This window comes from Buteo buteo, chromosome 23 (genome assembly GCF_964188355.1).
Source record: "Buteo buteo chromosome 23, bButBut1.hap1.1, whole genome shotgun sequence".
NCBI classification, from domain to species: domain Eukaryota; kingdom Metazoa; phylum Chordata; class Aves; order Accipitriformes; family Accipitridae; genus Buteo; species Buteo buteo.
The window spans coordinates 21,995,768-22,013,331 of record NC_134193.1 but is presented as its reverse complement, the minus strand read 5'-3'; the positions used below and the strand labels follow the sequence as shown (position 1 = coordinate 22,013,331).

Below are 17,564 nucleotides of genomic sequence, written 5' to 3'. Positions count from 1 at the left end.
GGTTGTTCCTTTTGTTGTTGTTTTATTTTGAACTATTTTTTGAACTATGTTTAAATGAAATTGTTAGCCACATCCCTGCAAATCCACTGTTCTTGCCAGGCTTTACCTTGAAGATATAGAATTGTTTGGTTTATAGTGATGGCAGTAAGGGTTGTGTCTTGTGCTTGTTAGAGTCCCACTAACAGGAGGTCTGTAATGAGCTCTATAGTGAAGACTTGTAGAGCTTAACTGTCTTGCATAGTACTAGCAAATGTTCATCTCTCTAGATTTGACTATGAAGTAAACAGGGGTAACATTCCAAATAAGTTGTACTGCTGTAGCCTACTGCTATCTGTATAGCCTACTGTGTATAAAATGTGTTGTTTTCCAACATCTCTCTTGTTCATATGAACAGTATATTCTGTTACCTTGGATAAATTTTTTCAGATAGTTTCATGAATGTCAAATATTAAAATACTTCTTACAAAGATGACAATACTGTGTGTTGTTGCAGATACTCTTAACAACAGGCCATCAAGTGAAAACCTAAGGAGAGAATGGATATATTGAACCTTACGAACGTAGCCCAAAAGACAGACACTATTGTGTGTAAATATACGTGTAGGCTGCATGAATATCCATTTTGGATTTAAAATTATTTGGATTCTTTTGAGTGTAGCTACTTCAACTGTTCAGAAGTACAAAAGATTCCACAGCACTAAGTTCTGATTGAATACAGAGGCTGGTATTAGCTGCACTTCTTAAGGGTCCTAGTAAGCAGGTTTCCTCCTCTCAGTTCAGAATTTGGGAAGCTTAAGTACTGTGCATTTTGCCTGGGGCGGTTGATCTTAGAAGGCGGCATTGTGAAAAATGTGGCTAGAGTAGGGACAGACCTACTTGGCACTCCAGACGAAACAACCGAGCAGTGAGGTAAAAACAGCAGGCAACAGAGCCAGTATACATATTCAAAGTCGTGGCAAGATTAAACTGGTATTCCCCCCGTGTGAAGCATCTTTGACGCTGCCTTTGAACAGTGAGTGGGGTAGCATTTTCCAAATGTCCAGTGTTGTGGCAGTGCAGCCTTAGCATGGGAAGTCACACTGGAACTGCTCACAGACTAAAAGCAAAAGACTCGGGGGCCGCAAGATGGTTGATCTTATCTAATCTGTCACAGAGATTTCCTTGTAATTCATCTCCACCTGCACCACAAAGTAATTGCTTATGTCGTAGCCACTTTGCATTATTTGTTTGTGTCCCAGCCTGTGCTGGCTTTATTGTCAGTAAAGTGAAATGCTTCAGCTGATGCCCAAGATTACAGGATATTTGTTGTATCTGAAGATAATAAAATCCCATAAAAAGAAAAATGGTTGGTTTCTTTAAACACACCTTTTTCCTACATGTGTACCAGTTCCTTGTCACCACTGTTTATGAGGGAAAAAGAGATGGAGGTTGCCCCCCTCACCTGTCCAAAGTTAAGTGCGTGGCTAGCTTTTTTTCCAGCCACTCTAGGAATGGGGAGATATTCTGGCTTTTAGCTAAAATGAATGGTCACCTTTAAATTCTACAGGATTATTTATCCATTTTGTAGTGGAATTTGGTTGCCCTCTTGTGGAGTAGATTGCAAATCCTGCAAAAGGGCTTGTGCTGTTACAGGGTGGTAGCTGTCCCTGCACAAAGATTATAGGAATTCTTAAAATAAAAGTTTTTTCTTAATATGTAGTATGATGACTCACTGCACGTAGGTGAAGGAAATTGAGTCAATTTAACCATTATGTGTGTTTCATATGAAGGATTCTGCAGTTTTGGATTCAAAAGCTTCTTGACATTCCAGCGTGGCTTACTGCTAACATGCATTTTCAATTCCTGCCAGTATCAGAACAGAAATAAACATAAACATGAATGATATTTATACTAATGCTAGTAATATATTGAATTACAATTATTATTTTACTTGGTTTTAATCTATTGCTGTTAATTTTAGTGAGTAAATACTAATTGTAAACGAAAATCTTTTTGTGGCAATGATTGACAATAATCTATAAAAGATAATGAAGAAGCTTTGTAGCTATAAACTGACTTATTTTTCTTCATGAGCATTTTACTGATAGAATTTTCCATCTTTTAAATGTGGAAGAAACCCAGGTAATGTTGCTAATACGACTGACACTTGCTTTACGGTACCAGTTGTGGTCTCTTCCTGATGTTTCACAGCTTTGGTATTTTATCCAGTTCAAATGCAGTGTCACAGCAGGATCTGATTATTTTCATTCTTTCCTGTCACCAGCTTCAGGTGGCAAAACAAACTTTGACATAACTACTTCCAGACAGTTAATTGTAGAATATTGCACTCAACTAGATCTCCTGTAAGGTGTCTGGTTAGAGTGTTTTAATAAAAACAAGTTGGGGCAGTGGGAGAGACGGGAAATACAACATGCAACGATGATGAGACTGACACCACAGTTGTGATTTCAGAAGCACAAATGGAGGAAATATCTAACCTTGTACTTAAAGCCCAAATAAATGGCTTCCCTAAGAAATAACATTGGGTGAATGCCTTTGAAATAGGTAATGACTCAGTAATCCTGACCTTTTTCCTTACTATTTATCTCAAAATGACATTTTGAATAAAGGAAAAAGATTTTTTTAAAATAGTAGTTAAAGATAGGATTTTCATGACTTTTTTCACAAACTTTCTTTTTTCTGACCCAGTAAGAAAGAATCTTCCTATATTGTTCTGAATGAAAACATAAAGCCAGGTGTTGTCTCTTTAAAAAAAATTACATTGTTTTCCCTCTCTTGGATGATACTAAAATGAATGAAAACACCACAACATATATTTTCACTCATGTTACTTGGTAGTGTTGGAGTACCCTTATTGCAGATCAGAGGAGATTCCATGAAAGCAGCAGCACTGAGAGGGTGCTTTTCTTAAACTAAACTTTACCAAAATATTTAGCTTAATTGCACTGGTTCCAAAACTAATTATTAGCCAGTTATTTTTTTCAGGTACTCATGTGTGGGATATGTTTGTGAGGAGGAGTTTCTGCTCAATGAGGAGTTTCTTTCTATATTTAAAACTAACATTAACTTTTTGGTCTTGAATGACTGCATGAAGGCATCAGAGACATTTCCCAGCATATCTGACTCATTAGCTCCAACTGTGACTTTTGCATCCTCCTTCCAGTTGGTGGAGACAGGATCCTCGGGGCAGCGTGCCGCTAGCCCAAGCCTGACTCCCAGTGAACTCATTTCACAGAGCAGCCTCTTTTCCCTTTGTAATGTTGCATGTCATCTCTGAAAAGTAAACCATTATGTAGACATCTGTTCAGTTGTTATATTTATTAAGGCATTTCTTATGATATTAGGAAATGTGTATCATCAGTTACACGAGTTAATTTTTTTAATGCATATAAAAGAAAAACATTGTTTTGGAGGTGTATATGCTCATTTTCTGATCAGTCTTCAATTAAAACACAGGAGGGCAGGAGCAGTGACTTCAAAGAACACCCCAGATTATTGCTAATGTCTGTTGTTAAACCATCATATTTAGAAGAGCTGGTGGAAGAACTGTTGTTTCCCCCATCAAAATTTTCAGTGAATTCTATTTCAATAGACAGTGGGGTTTTTTTACAATTTTATCAATAATTCAAGGTTTGTGATGTTTATGATTCTTTAAATTTTCTCATTTAATCTAAAATGTATGATTTTTTAAAAAAAACTTTTTTAGTTATAAGGTAACAGGAAGGGTTTGTAGATGAGAGCTCAGAAAATGCTGGATTACCACCTGGGGCAATCCTAGTCATCCGGGACATGCCTCCTTAAACACAAATTAGTTGTTCACAGAAATAAGACATTGCATTTTTAACAGATAGGCAGTTTTTTGAGAGCTCTCTTTTACACCACAGCAAGATTTCCTATTAAATGTAGAATAGGCTTCCAGAGTGCTCTAGAATCTGTCTTCTGTAAGTACCGACTCGCTGGTTTCCAGGGCATGCAGAGTGGGAGGAAATTAAAATAGAAAATCAGAGGGTCATGCTCACAATTAACAGCATGTCAAAAGGCTCTTGGGCTGGCTAAACCCATGTCAGTGCTGCAGCAGTTCATTATGGCTTTCCAGAAGTCATGTAGGACTTAGTAGAGAAGCTAATGGCTTTCCCTTATATCACATGAATGAAAATAGGATGCAGTGCAATAGTGGGTTATTACACTGAATTTAGTATGAAGTCAGCGTGATGGCTGTGTTGAATGATACAGGCTCATAAAGCACATTAAATTCCAGTGGTTGTAACCAGGTTCTCGGAGCTCTGCCACACAGAATTTGCATATGGTAAAGGTTTTCCATGGCATCACTGCAAGCAAGGATCTCTACTTGGGAAGAAGTCTAAAGCCAGCAAGAGCCTATATGAACAAGGATGGCTGGAATCAAAAAGAAAATACTGCAGGCTGTAGCAGACAAGACTCGCTGTGTGAGCTTTGGTTTCTCTACCTTGGGAAAATTGGAGCAGGGGAAGCTAGATGCAATGAAAATGGTGCTAGGAAGAAAGCAGGTGCCCAGCAAAGGGACAGCAAAGGGGAAAGAAACGTACGGAGAGAAGTCAGGTTTTGTCGCAGGCCTAGCCAGACAAGAACTGTAGCACAGGGCAGGCAGGGCTGCCCTTTGGCAATGCCGGTCCTTCCTGGCTCTCCCAGCTTTCCAGTATGGTGGTTTAAAAGAAACTGTAATTTTGGGGCCTAATTTCTGCTGTCTGCTTTGGAGTGAACCTACCGAATGTATGCAGCTTGCCTTTGTAAAGGGCTGTGGTAGCTGCAAGGGAAATTGGTGAATGAATCCTTAGTACCGAGTAATAGGACAAAAATGTGTAACGACTTTGCAGAATCTTGCATCTAGATCTGTCAGAGCAGGCAGAGGTGTCATCCAGCTTGTTCCCACTTTAAATTCTTTGTTAGTATTTCCAGCTCTCTGGAAAATTTGTAAAAAGTTCATAAAAACTATAAAACAATTTATTACTTGCCTTTACTGGGTGTAGTGATCACAAGCTGTTGTTTTTGTTATCTGGATGGATGACTTGTGGTATTAATTTTTTTGTTGTTTTAATTTAAAGTATCCTTTATGCTAATGTTTTTGTTTTTCTGGAAATATTCTGCTCCTATGAACATTACAGTATACAAAGTGACACTTTAAAAATCAAATAGATATTTTAATGTTTTTGTTAGTTCACACTCGCGTGTATTGCGTATTCAGAATATGCAGGAAGGAATTCCAGTGATAGGTCTGTGCTTTGTTCAGATTGAATAGTTACTAGGTAATCCCCTCAGTCCCAAGTCTCCTATTTCATACTGGCAAGAAAAAGCCCATGCATCCAAATCCCTCATTCTCTTCATTTTACTGTCTAAGAGGGACAAATTCCTTAATTCCCTAGAGCTGCTGTATAGCTATTCTTTAAAAAAATATATTAATAAAAAAAAAAATCCTCCCTCAAATTTGGGAAGCCCTTTTTAGGAGAATAATGACAAGTCCATACCACCGCTTTGTACCATAATCTCTCTAATCAGAAAAAAGCAACACAGTTAATAAAAAAAGCAAATAAAAATTAATTTTCTTATAACCAAAATATCTTTTAAAATTATTACAGAATTCTCCTTATTAATTCCCATATCCTGAACTCACATTTTCTGTATGTATTTTTTCTATCTCAAGTACATTTAGGTGTCAATTAAATTTGAAATATCTACATTTGTCAGCATTTCATTTTTGGCCAGTGTGATGTGCTGCTGATTTGTCCATGCATCCTGACACATGAAAAAAGCTCCTGAGATGCAGATCTTCCTCATTAAAAAAGAAACCCATACTACCATAATGGTACGCAGAGCCATGGAGCGCATCCCCAGCTTTATTGCACTGTGTTTCTGACATGATATTTAAAAAGGAACAGCCACGGCTGTCAGTACTGTCATATGCTAGTGCTAACCGAAGACATGTTAAACTAAACATTAGAAAGAGATCAGCAAGTCATCTGCATGGTAACTCAGCTAAGAGATTAGGTAGGCAGGAGCTGGTGCAGTCATGTGGAGATGATGAGGGTTGTAGCTGTGACGGACACATCCTTTTTTCCCTGGAAGACTGCAGCAGTGCCTGCCTTGTAGCCAGGCTTGCTGTGACCTGCCTTTTCAGAGACAGCTCTTTGTGTATGAAATTCTAGCAAGTGGTGGGTGGCAGACTGCAGGAGAGTTGCCGAATTGGGTTAATGAGGGAATAGGCACTTTTTTTGGATTCTACTGCCTCAAGCGAATAAAAAAAAAAATGTAAACTTGGACAATTTTAGATTGTTCATCCCTTATCTTGCACCAAAATCTCTTACAGAGCACACCAACGATGAAACTTAAGTGCTTTCTTTTTTCTAATTATGAGATCCCACTTTCATTTAAGGAGTCTTGCAACAGCAATGAACCCGGTGCATATTAACTTCCTATGTATTTAATCTTACTTGCACTGAGCTGCACTGAAGTGCAACTGATGATCCAGCCAACAAGATCCTATCTTATTTCTTCATAGTTTGTTCCCAGTTTATTTTATATGTGCACAGACACAATGCATTTGAATTCAGCATAGTCTGAAGGCAAACAAAAGGTATCAGAGGCAGTGCTTTAAGGGCAGCTGCACCAAAACATTTCTTATATGCAGTTACCAAACATTTAGTGCATCAGCAAGATATGTGGAAATTCAATATCACTCTTTATTTCTGGAAATAATTTTAGATTTTCTGAAATCTTGTTAAATGGTAATTTACTCTCCTAACACAAAAAGACATGTATGTAAGTTCAAAAAAAGAAATATTTTAAAAGTATCTTTAATTTCTGATTTATTTTAGGTGGAGCCTTTTGTTAATGTAAATTGAAATTTTTGGATAATAGTCACTCTCTTTAAAAAAAAAAAAAGGGGGGGTGTTAAAAAAATGTTATAGCAAATTTTTCCTAATGCAGTGGCACCACCTCACTTTCCCTAGATGCCTATTATAGCAGAAGAGGGGAAAAGAACAGCTATGCAACAGCTTTAATTGGAGTACCACAGACTATGATTTAACACTATCAGCTGCATCCACTGCCACCACTGTTTTAGACTTTTTATTCATTAGCTCTGACCTGATTGTGAATAAACATTTATTCACAGTGGCAGCTCGGGCCGTCTTGAGCTGTCGGTTGCAGTGTCCAACTTCTCTTTTTCTGACCTAATCTTTTAGACTGATTTTCATAACTTTATTATATAGTTATTTAGTGATTGAGACAAAAGAACTAAACGAGTGAAGGCTGATTATGCATTCAAGTGCCACTAGAGGTAGTTTGTTAGTATGTCTATACTATAAAGGCAACAAATCAAATTCTTTCTTTTTCTATCCATGCTTTTGGTCCTGTTCCAATTTCAGCATATCCTCATCTTATCTATAATATACATAGTGGTGTGATATATTTGCATCGCTCTGCGATGTCTACAGGATCAGGACCTATCCTTTGTTCCACATTATGAGCCTGATTCTGCTTACACTGAAATAACAAATTTTATTCTGGACCTCAGTAGTTGGAAAATTAGGCTCCCGTCTCAATTGTGTATGGCTTTGTGTCATTCACGATGTATGTTTTGATTCACTACAATAACTAGGATGTTATCAGTGATATGTGGTTTATAAAATGAAGATGTTTGGGAAGAGACCTCATTTGGATGGCTAGAAACAATGTTTGCTTTTATGATCCTAGTGATTTCTTTTCCATTGTTATAGTGATGTGGGGAAGAAAAAAGAGACCTGTAAATGGTGCTCTCTAGCAACATCTATCAGTGTTCATCAGCCTGTTGTTTGGTCTGGAAGACATATAAAGGTGGTTTATAATGACACTGAAAAGAGGTTTTCTTGGTTTTTTTTTTTCATTTCCACTCATGCACACTTAGATATGCCAGAACGCAAATGAAATGGGGAGAATAAATAAGAAACAATAAATAACTGTTAAAAATTGAGTATATGGGGTTTTGTAAGTGCATATAGTTTTGGTGGCTGTACACAATGTTGTCCTTGAGTTTTAGTAGATTGAAAAGCACTGGACTATGGTGTAGAGGCCTCTGATTAGTACTGGTAATTCTGGATTTGCTTTTACTGCTTTCAGTTACTTGTGAAGCATTTGTCTTAATATATAATTTGTGAGAATATATTTTCTAGAAACTCTTTTGCCATCCAGAGCTTCAGTGTTTCAGAGGGGAATGAACGATGGCACTTGCTTCATACTTTACTAAAGATCAGGATATTTTAGCATTACAAATGAGGCAATATTTGCTATTAATTTCTTCAAACTCTTCATTCCAGTGTATTTCTGCTTAAGTAGCCTGCTCCTGTACTCTTACCTCTTCTACTAAAGCTGATAGTGCATTTAATTGTTGAAAGCAGTGATAGCCACTTCTGAATTTGCTCCAGTGGAAACAGTCAATCTTAGAAGCTTCTGCTTTATGCAGAAAGGAGTAATTTACTGGGTTTTTGGTTAAAATGAAGTGAAGCAACTGATAGCTACAATAAATAATAGAAAAAATATTCATAAATTCAGCAAACTTAAAAATATTTTTCTTTTATCCACCAATCAGTGTATGTTTGCCCAGACATGGGTAATGCATAGTTAGTTTTACATTCACTAAAAATTTAGGTATTGTCTTCATTAGGTACAAGAGCAAATCCTGGAGATCTGACCTCTGTGTATAAAATAAAGATGTCTAATATGTGCTTGTCAAAAGTCTGGTGAAATGTTTTTGGTGGTGGTTGCTTTTTGTTGGTTTGGGTTTTTTTGGTTTGGTTTGGTTTTGGTGTGGGGGTTTTTTTGTTTGGTTTTTTTTTGGTTGGTTGGTTGGTTTTAATTACAGCTGAAGTGTGTTTCCAGAGGCACTTCTGATTTTAAGAAGTTTTCATTTGAAAGGATTTTTGTTCCAGGCCTTTGATAACAAATTCATAGATTGATAGTTAGGGTCCCGTGATGCAGGAGAAATTAGCTTGAGTGCTTTTTCTGCCAGACTTTGAAAGTAGTTAACCATTGAGGAAAGAAACATATACGCCTTACTTGACAAACTGCATTTCATATAAATCCTTGGACAGTTTTGTTTTTATTCTAGTGTGAAGCAATTTCAGATCTCAAAAATAGATACAAGTAGGAATTGTTGCCCTCAAGTCAGCTCCTCTCATATATCAGACTAACGTCAGTCTAAACATCTATAAAGCAGAGAGGTAGATCTAATATTTGTTTGCTTGTAGTTAGAGCTCAGAGAATCTGAGAAGCAAAGATGTATTTCTGAACAACAAAAGATGCCCAACTCTCTAGAAAATGTAGTGGGGAAAAGGTGGGTTTCTGTATTGGCTTCTTTTGCAGCATGGGTGTCATTGCAGGTCTTTGGTACCCTTCCCAACTAGATGGCACCCTAGACATTTTTAGAAGAGTTGTATTTTCTGCCTGAAAAGTAGAGCTCAACGGTTACCTGCAGAGCTCTTTGCGGTGGCAGTCAGTCACGTTCGGAAATGATTTAGAGCCTACGAATCACTTGGTTTCTCTCTCCTCTGGAGATTTGAATGTGACAACTTGATAACTTCCTTTTCTCTTCCTGTTTCCCTCAGCCTTGTAAAGCCTATGCGACACTATACAGTCTTCCTCTCTGAGGACTCTTCTGATGATGAATTTCAGCAGGAAGAGGATCCTGTCTCTGGCTTCTCTGAAAACTTTTTCTTCTCTGCTCCTTTTGAATGGTCTATCCTTTATTCTTCCATTGTATTAATTCAGTCTTCAAACAACGGTTTTTGCGTTGGTCAGGGTGCCTTGCTCCTATACTTGGAATTTTGGAAACACTCCTGCAGTCTCTGTACGGCGCTTGATGAATGTTCAGCATTTCTCCTGCTTGTTTGTTTTGATAGTTAGCAGCATGCAAAAGCATACTCCTGCATGAAACGCTATGCAGCAATGCCCAGCTTACAGTTTTACATGGGCTTGAGCTCTGTGGGGTGTAACCCCTCCGCTTCCCCCTTGTTCCAATGTGCTGCTTGTGTTCTTGTCCAAACCTTCTGCCATTCTTGTGCAGTGCTAGCTGTGCTTTTTTGGATTGTCCTGTGAGCCTTATTTCAGTGCAGTTATTGGCTTTTTCCAGTTTCACTTGCTTGATCCCAGCCTCCCTGTTCTGTCAAGTACCACATCCTCAGTGACTATGGGGCATTGCTATGCAGAGGTCCTCCAAGGGTTTTGAGTACAATCTGACCTAAAATTATACAAGAAACAGCAAGCAGTTTGTTGGGTTTACTCACCGTGTTATTTGTATCTGACTTTGTAATTTGTAAATAGTTGTAAATTCCCAAACCTCCATAACTTAATCCTGCCTAGTTTTGAAACATGGTCCTGAGCAGCTTGGCCGTATTGCAACTACCAGTCTGGGAGAGCTGTACGTTTAAGCACTGGCCGCAGGGTTCTGCCACCTGCCCAAGGTACCCGTGTTCAGGGAACGAGTGTTGCCTGTCAGCTCCCGTTTACCTGGCCAGTCTTCCCAGGGGCCCAAGCGTATCTTTTGGAGATGAGAGTGACACTGTCACACGGAGGGTGCACACTGATTCAGCTGTACTAAATACCTCTTACTGCGTATTTGAACGTACAACCCCGGAGGGCAGTCTTGAGCTAAGGCCTCACTGCATGTCACCGGGAGGATTTGTTCTTTCCTAACCTCACCTGCTTGAGGATTTCTAGGGGGAGAAAGGGAGATAAATTGCACAGAATTACACTAATTCTTTTCACAAATGCAGTTGCTGGCTTGACCAGAACCTGTAGGGAGAGGTGCCAGGGTACTGTGAGCTGCTGCTTCAGAAATCTGTGTGATGCCAGATCCGGGCAGTTCCAGGTGCTGGGAGATGGATGCCCAGTCGCATCTGAGCAACTGGAGCCTGCTGGATGCATTTGTGTTAGACTAGGCTGGAGAAGGCGGCTGCCAGGTTGATAGTGGAGTCTCCAATTGCTAAAGTTCACGTGTGTTGCAGAAGACGGGTTCAGAGAGCGACAGGGAAGGGACGTGACTGAGGGCAGTTGGGCATGGGGAGACAGACGTAGAGGTTCAGTAGCAAAGGGCCAGAAAAATGTTCCCACACTCTTGTGTTTGGGGTGGAGGAGGCCAGGCCACTAAAATGGTTTGTTTGCAGAATATTCCTCGTGGGTGGGGGTTGAAGTACGATCTAGTGCTTAGCAGATGAGCACATATTACGTGAGAGACTAAAGATATGACTGAGATTTGCAAGATCACCCTCTTCCTAAGGACATGTACCGTCAGCTGTCTGTCTTGTACTTGCATTCTTACATTCTTGTGTTGCTAGCCGAATGCCTGCTATTTATGTGTTGATGAATGAAGTAAGATGGGCTGTTTATAAATTTGCATGATGTAGATGTATTATAATAAAATACGGAAAGAGGAGGAGGGTTCTTCCATAGTATCTGTTTTTGCAGGTCTCACAAATATTTTCTTTTTATTGAAACCTTGTTTAAATGCCACAGTAAAACTGGCTGCCAGTCAAATGCCAGTCACCACAGATATGTATGGCACTTCTTGTTATTAATTGGATGCGCATTATGCTGCTGTTCTCTGTACACAGAACCAATATGCAAATCTGCTGGTGTTCATTTTTTTGCTGAGGTATGTGCAAGAAAAGCATCCTGCTAACTTGGCCTTGGCTGTAAATGTAAAATAGGTGTCTCCATAATGGATCGTGTTGTTTCTTGATAAGATGACACCAATGTAATCATTGGAACTCTGCACAGTGCTCCCAATTATTGCAGAAAAACACTGAATTATGTTCTGTGCTGGCTTAGCTTGAAGCAAGAGAATGTAAGTGCCTGCAAAACGCAGGACACTTTGCAGTGTGCTTGCTCCGACTTCTTGTGTGAAAGGACTGAGCACAGTAGCAGTGGTCTGCCTGAGGGGGAGGGCCAGACTGTCAAAATGGAGAGCTAGTGTCCTGTTATTCCTGCTCCAAGAGAGTTCCCTCTTCAGCCTGTCCGTAACTGCATGATCACAGCTTTCCTCTGAGTACTTCCCACTTAGGTCTTTTTCCCTTCTGAAAACCTCTCGAGTGCCAAGTCATCTTTGTATGTCCTTCTGCCCTTGGTCACTTTGCTCACACACGTGCTGTTCACAAGGCACTGTAAGCTGTGTTTTGCCATCCAGCTCCTTAGTAAATACTTGTTTTAAAAAAAAATTAGAAAGACAGTAATTTGCAACATGATTTTTGTTTCTCTTCTAGGCCTCAACCATACCGGGCCCTGAAAGAATCTGATAGTGCTGATGGGGAAGAGGCAGTCAGTCCAGAAAAATCAAAAGAGCCTCTGCCTCCAAGCCCTCTGCTTTCAAGCAAGGCCACAGAAATCAACCTCCTTGAAGACATTTTCCCTAACTTAGAAGTAGAAACACAGCTTCAGCCTCTCAGCCAAGCTAAGAGCCTAGAAGACCTGCGGACTCCCAAAGAAGAGGCAGATCAGCGGTGCACATTTGATTACCAGGTTTGGACAGGGTTTCGTGTGCGCTGGGGGTTCCTGCACAGAACTCGGGCTGGCTGTCTTGCATTATTCTCTGAGGAATATTTTCATATTATTGGGTAGATGCATTCATTTTCCAGGCATTTGTTCATGTGTTTCAAAATTCATTTCTGAATTAAGAAATCACTGGAATGGGACTCAGCTATAAGACAGTAACTTTCTCCACTAAAACTATAGCCTTTACTTCTAAAGGAGGAAATATTTGCCCTATTCCTCAGAATCTATTTTGTCCATTGGCTATCGCACACAGTTATCTTTGATGCTCAGCAGTGAGAATGAATACCTGGGAATTTTCAGGTCCTTCCAAACTGCATGTTTTTTAAATGACCTTCTTTTAATCTGGCCATTTTGGTCCAGGCATCATTTGAACAATCTAGATTGTAGAAGAGAGATTCTTTATGAAGAACTTTGCTAAATATATGCAGCTTAGTAAGTGCCAAACTGAAGCAGACTCTGAGATCTTCATGTGACATGAAAGAAAAGAATGTCGTTTCTACCTTACAATAATATTTAATTGTTATATCCAGATATCTCATTTGACAGCTTTTTCCATACAGCAATTAAGGATTCTCAGTTTCTGTACCTTAGATATAGGTACGTGCTCCTTGCTTGCCTAACAGATGCCGCAATATGTCACAGCTGAACAACTCATTAGAGGCAGAGCTGGAATTAAAACTGCAGAGTCCAGCTTCTGATCTCCTGTCTGTCTGTCTAGGCTGCATGCTGTTGTCCCTCTGCAGTGTTTGCAGTCTGTGGACAGATCCTCTTCCACTCACAGGTCAGCAGCCCGTCTTCACTTTGTGCTCTATGTTGTGAGGAGATCAGTAAAAGTTAACTTTTTTATGCTTTCTTGCAGAGAATGGATCTAGGTGTGTCTGAGAGGAACAGGATTGTACCAACCATGAAGCTGTCTCACCCTTACAACAAGCTGTGGAGTATGGGTCATGATGATATGGCTATTCCTACCAAGTATTCCCAAAGCTCACCGGAAAGGCCCTTGATGGCACTTGGTAACATGCCGCCAATCACAAGGAGACCCCGGAGCAGAGACAGCATTCTGGCTCCTGCAGAAAAGGATGAATCAAGTCCTGCTGTGCAAGGGAACATCACCATTCCTCGGCCACAGGGAAGAAAGACTCCTGAACTGGGGATAGTGCCACCACCACCAGCACCCAGGGCTTCCAAGCATCAGACTCCAGCTGGGCCAACAGAAATTCTTACCACCCACACTACAGGACGTAGCCATTTGGTTTCAGATCTTGTCCCAGAGCCCTTTGGAGTTGGTAGTGTGTCCTCAGATGCTGAAATCCAGCAGTCTGTAAATTATTCCTCTCATCCGTCTCAGCTTTTGTCCAGTGCTACCAGCACTGCTGAGATGCTCCAGCCTGTCAAAGTGAAGACAGAAAATGCAGGTAATGAAAGCGACTACCTTCTTAATCTCCTGGATCCGTTAAAAACAGCCAGCTGGCAAAGCAGTGGCCCACAGCAAGGTCCCCGCAGCCTGCAAAGCTCAGCCACTCCACCTTCTGCAGCTAGCTTTGTCTCGGTGGCAAGTGACTTTGTGTCTCCTCCAGCTGCACCATTTGCCCAGCCACTTGGTTATCCTTCCCCAGCAGCACCACCTTTTTTACAGCCGTCTCCTAATCCATTTATGCAAACAGTGCCAGGAGCCCTTTCAGTGTCTCTAGTTAGACCCCCAAGGAGCTCTTTCACCCCCTCTTTAGGTCATGCTTACAGCTCTAGCTTCATAACACCTAATTCTAGCTTCTACCCACCACAAAGACCTCAACCAAACATTTCAACACTCTCCATGCCAAACTTGTTTAGCCAGGCTCCAGCCGTGCCACCAGCTAGCTCCTTATTGCTGCAGAGCCACAGCCTTTCTCCAACAAGCTCTCTACAGCCAGCATGTCTAAGTGGTCCTTCTAAAACCAGAACATTACAGGCGGGCCAGTCCAGCTCAAAGGTAGATCCCAAACAAGCACGAGTTCTCCTGTCTAATGAACCCCCTTTGATCCCTTCCAGGCCAGCTAAGGGCTTAGAGTCAGTGTTACTATCCTCAAAATCTGAGGAGACAAAAGATCCATTTGAAGATTTGTTAAAAAAGACAAAGCAAGACGTCTCATCCACACCAGGTAAGGTTGAACAGCTCAGAAAGCGATGGGAAACCTTTGAGTAACAATCCCAATGGCCTTTTGATGTCCCTTTGGAATTGATAGAGGGGTTTTTTTGTTTTTTTGAGCCAGCATAAAACCAAGCATTTCTTTTACGGAAGGCTCAGCCAGGGTAGCTGCAGGACCTTCACCATGCTGCAATTCACACACGAGTGCTTTTTGCCCAGAGTTCAGAGTCCCCCCATTGTCCTGGTCCCTGCAACGGCTTCCTCGCTCTGCCACTGAAAACCACCGGGACTCTTGCACTGACCAAAGCATGAGGGTAGTTGGGTTTGGATTTGGGGTTTGATTTGGTTTTCCACACATAGCTTTTTAGACAATACTACTGATGCAGAAGTTACTCCTTCCCTTGTATTTTCAGTCCTTAGCACAGCCGGGGGCATGACACGGCACATTGTACCAGTGTTTTCTTCCTGCCTGTGGGAATGGTGTTCAGTTTTTCTTGCGTTACACATATAGCTATAATGGTTTGCTTTCACACATAAAGTGCAGCAAACAAACCCAGACTTGTGGGCTGCACTGAATTAATCCATTAGGCTCCGAGTTTGTCCTGTCTTGAAATACCATCATTTAGGTTACACTATTGGATGAGCTTTTGTTGCAGATTTTTTATTTCCCTCCCCCAGTACACTGACACTGAGAGGTAGTAGGGACCTCTCTGGTGCAGAAGTGTCATAATTCCTTGTTGCAACAAAACCATAGCACAGAGCAGTTGCTCAGGGTTTGGTCCTGCATCTCTGTTGGGAAACTGGAAACACCAGCAATTGTTTTCCTTTGGGGGGGTTGTTTGTTTGTTTGTTTTTTGTTACTTACATCAGAAAATAGAGGCCATAAAGAGTATCCTAGTTCTTATATATGTGTATGTTAATATTATATATAACTATAAATGGCAGTATATGAATGGGATGTAACAATATCTTAATTATTACAAACAAACAAAAAAGAGAAGAAAATTCGGGTATAAATGTTCCCAGCTCATGAGTTCAAGTTAAATGCCAGCATGCTTACAAGACGGCCTGAGTGCAGACAGATTAAAGCTGCAGCGCTTGTCTGTACAGGCAGAAACCAGACTCCAAGTTGAGCTGAGTAAGTGCTGTGAAGCTGGGAGGCCAATGCGTGACAGCTCCCTGTCAGTGCTGGACTTCAGAAGTGCTAATTGCTACCTGGAAGCAACTGGGACTTCATTCTGGTCTGCAAGGCTCTTGGCTCCTTCAGCCTGTCTGAAAAACCACGATCTTTATCCCGCTCTTGATGAGAACTGTTTGCTGGTATAACAAGACATTAACTGGACCATGAAATGGACTGTGAGGTCATGAAGTACAAAATTGCAATGAAAAGGTTAAAGGGTACGTTCGTTCGGATTTTCTAAGACACTTCTCTGTGGCAATAGTATTCTCAAGAAATTTCATCTTAATCTTAGCATCCCTTATAAAACCTGCTGTCTTTGCAGTGATCATTTCTGTTTTACTTAAGTGGTGCTTTTTTGTTTTGTTTTGTATTTGGGCACAATCTGATGTAAAACATGTTACTCTAGGAGAGGTAATCACATCACCATTAAGCCTTTGATAAAGGAAATCATTTTGGACACACGGGGAAATTCTTGTAAAGCTTTATCTGATTTCCAATGTATCTATTTTATTCATATAATCTTGGGAGTTTTCTTACTCTGGTGTATGAAAATGGCTGTCTATGCGTTTGAGTCTGTGCAATACAAAAGAAAAATATTCTTAATATCTGAAATGCCAACAGTTTGGGAAAGACCATAGTATTACATTAATATTATATTCCTGTAAAGTACTGTTACTCTGGCAGGCCATTCAGTTGGATTTGTATTTTCTTTTTGTGTTGGAAAACAGATGTTTTTAGTATTGCATAGTAAAATATTGAAAGTCTAAGATAATAGCTCCATTTTATTTTATACAGTTCAGAATATGAATGTTATGTATAAATTCAGTCTGGAATTTCAGATCTCCTTTGCTATGAGCTAGATGATAAAACTTTCTCAATTATGGTGGATATGTACAGGCACCAGAAAGTTCTGCATATGACATGCCATTTGAATTTCACATACTCTTTTTTAAAATTTTTAAAGTTGCACACTGATTATATACTGAGTAGGCCTATTACACATGCTTAACTAAATAGAAAAGCGCTCAGGTAATTCTGTATCACTGCAAATCGTTTTCCATCTCTGGTTATTTTACTCTGCCCATATTATGGAATATTTTATGCAGTTGATTTTCAGACAAATAAGCACTCTTGGATTATTATTTTTTAAGTAAGTCAGTCAGTTTTGAGGCACTGAAAAGTACTAACACTTCACACAAATGGCATTAATCACCCTTCACTTTATTTTGAAGGGGGGAGGTTGAACACACCTCTGAGATCGAGGAGTACAAGCAGCACACTCCTGGAGTGTGTGACCTTCCTCACTTCTTGAATAGAATTTGCGAGCAGGAGACTGGTTTATGTGCTTCTCATAATAAAGGAATCAAGCTATCCCTAGGGCAGTATTTAGCTTTTTGTCTTATTTAAACTCAGGAATTCCTAACATGATTCATTCCTAATAGTGCCAGCTGTAAACAAAGTGTGCTTGGGAGAGCAAGCTTGGATGTAAAACATTTCTTTTTCTGATGTAGAAGTATTTTTGATGTTTTTACTAATTAGTATAAGAAGTGTTCTTGATATTATTCATCAATGACTTTATATTCAGCTTTGTACATTTTCCTGTACTCACCGTACTTGTTTGCTTGTTTGGTGCCGCTTTGCTTATTTATGGATGCTTTCTTCCATTAGAAATAACTTTTATTTAAAAAAAAACGTACACAATCT

The 17,564-nt window shown here is 40.0% G+C and overlaps 1 protein-coding gene across 5 annotated transcripts in view; it reads left to right on the top strand.

Moving 5' to 3' along the window:
- Positions 1-17,564, top strand: part of DENND1A (DENN domain containing 1A) — a 217,196-nt gene extending 199,632 nt beyond the window's left edge. For 3 of the 5 annotated variants that reach the window (XM_075054618.1, XM_075054617.1, XM_075054616.1), the window contains 2 exons: positions 12,267-12,522; positions 13,415-17,564. In XM_075054618.1, coding sequence (XP_074910719.1) covers positions 12,267-12,522; positions 13,415-14,737 — 1,579 coding nt within the window. In that variant the 3' untranslated portion in view covers positions 14,738-17,564. Of the gene's footprint in view, positions 1-9,614; positions 9,744-12,266; positions 12,523-13,414 lie in introns of all 5 variants that reach the window. The other 2 variants (XM_075054615.1, XM_075054614.1) reach the window with 1 other exon arrangement.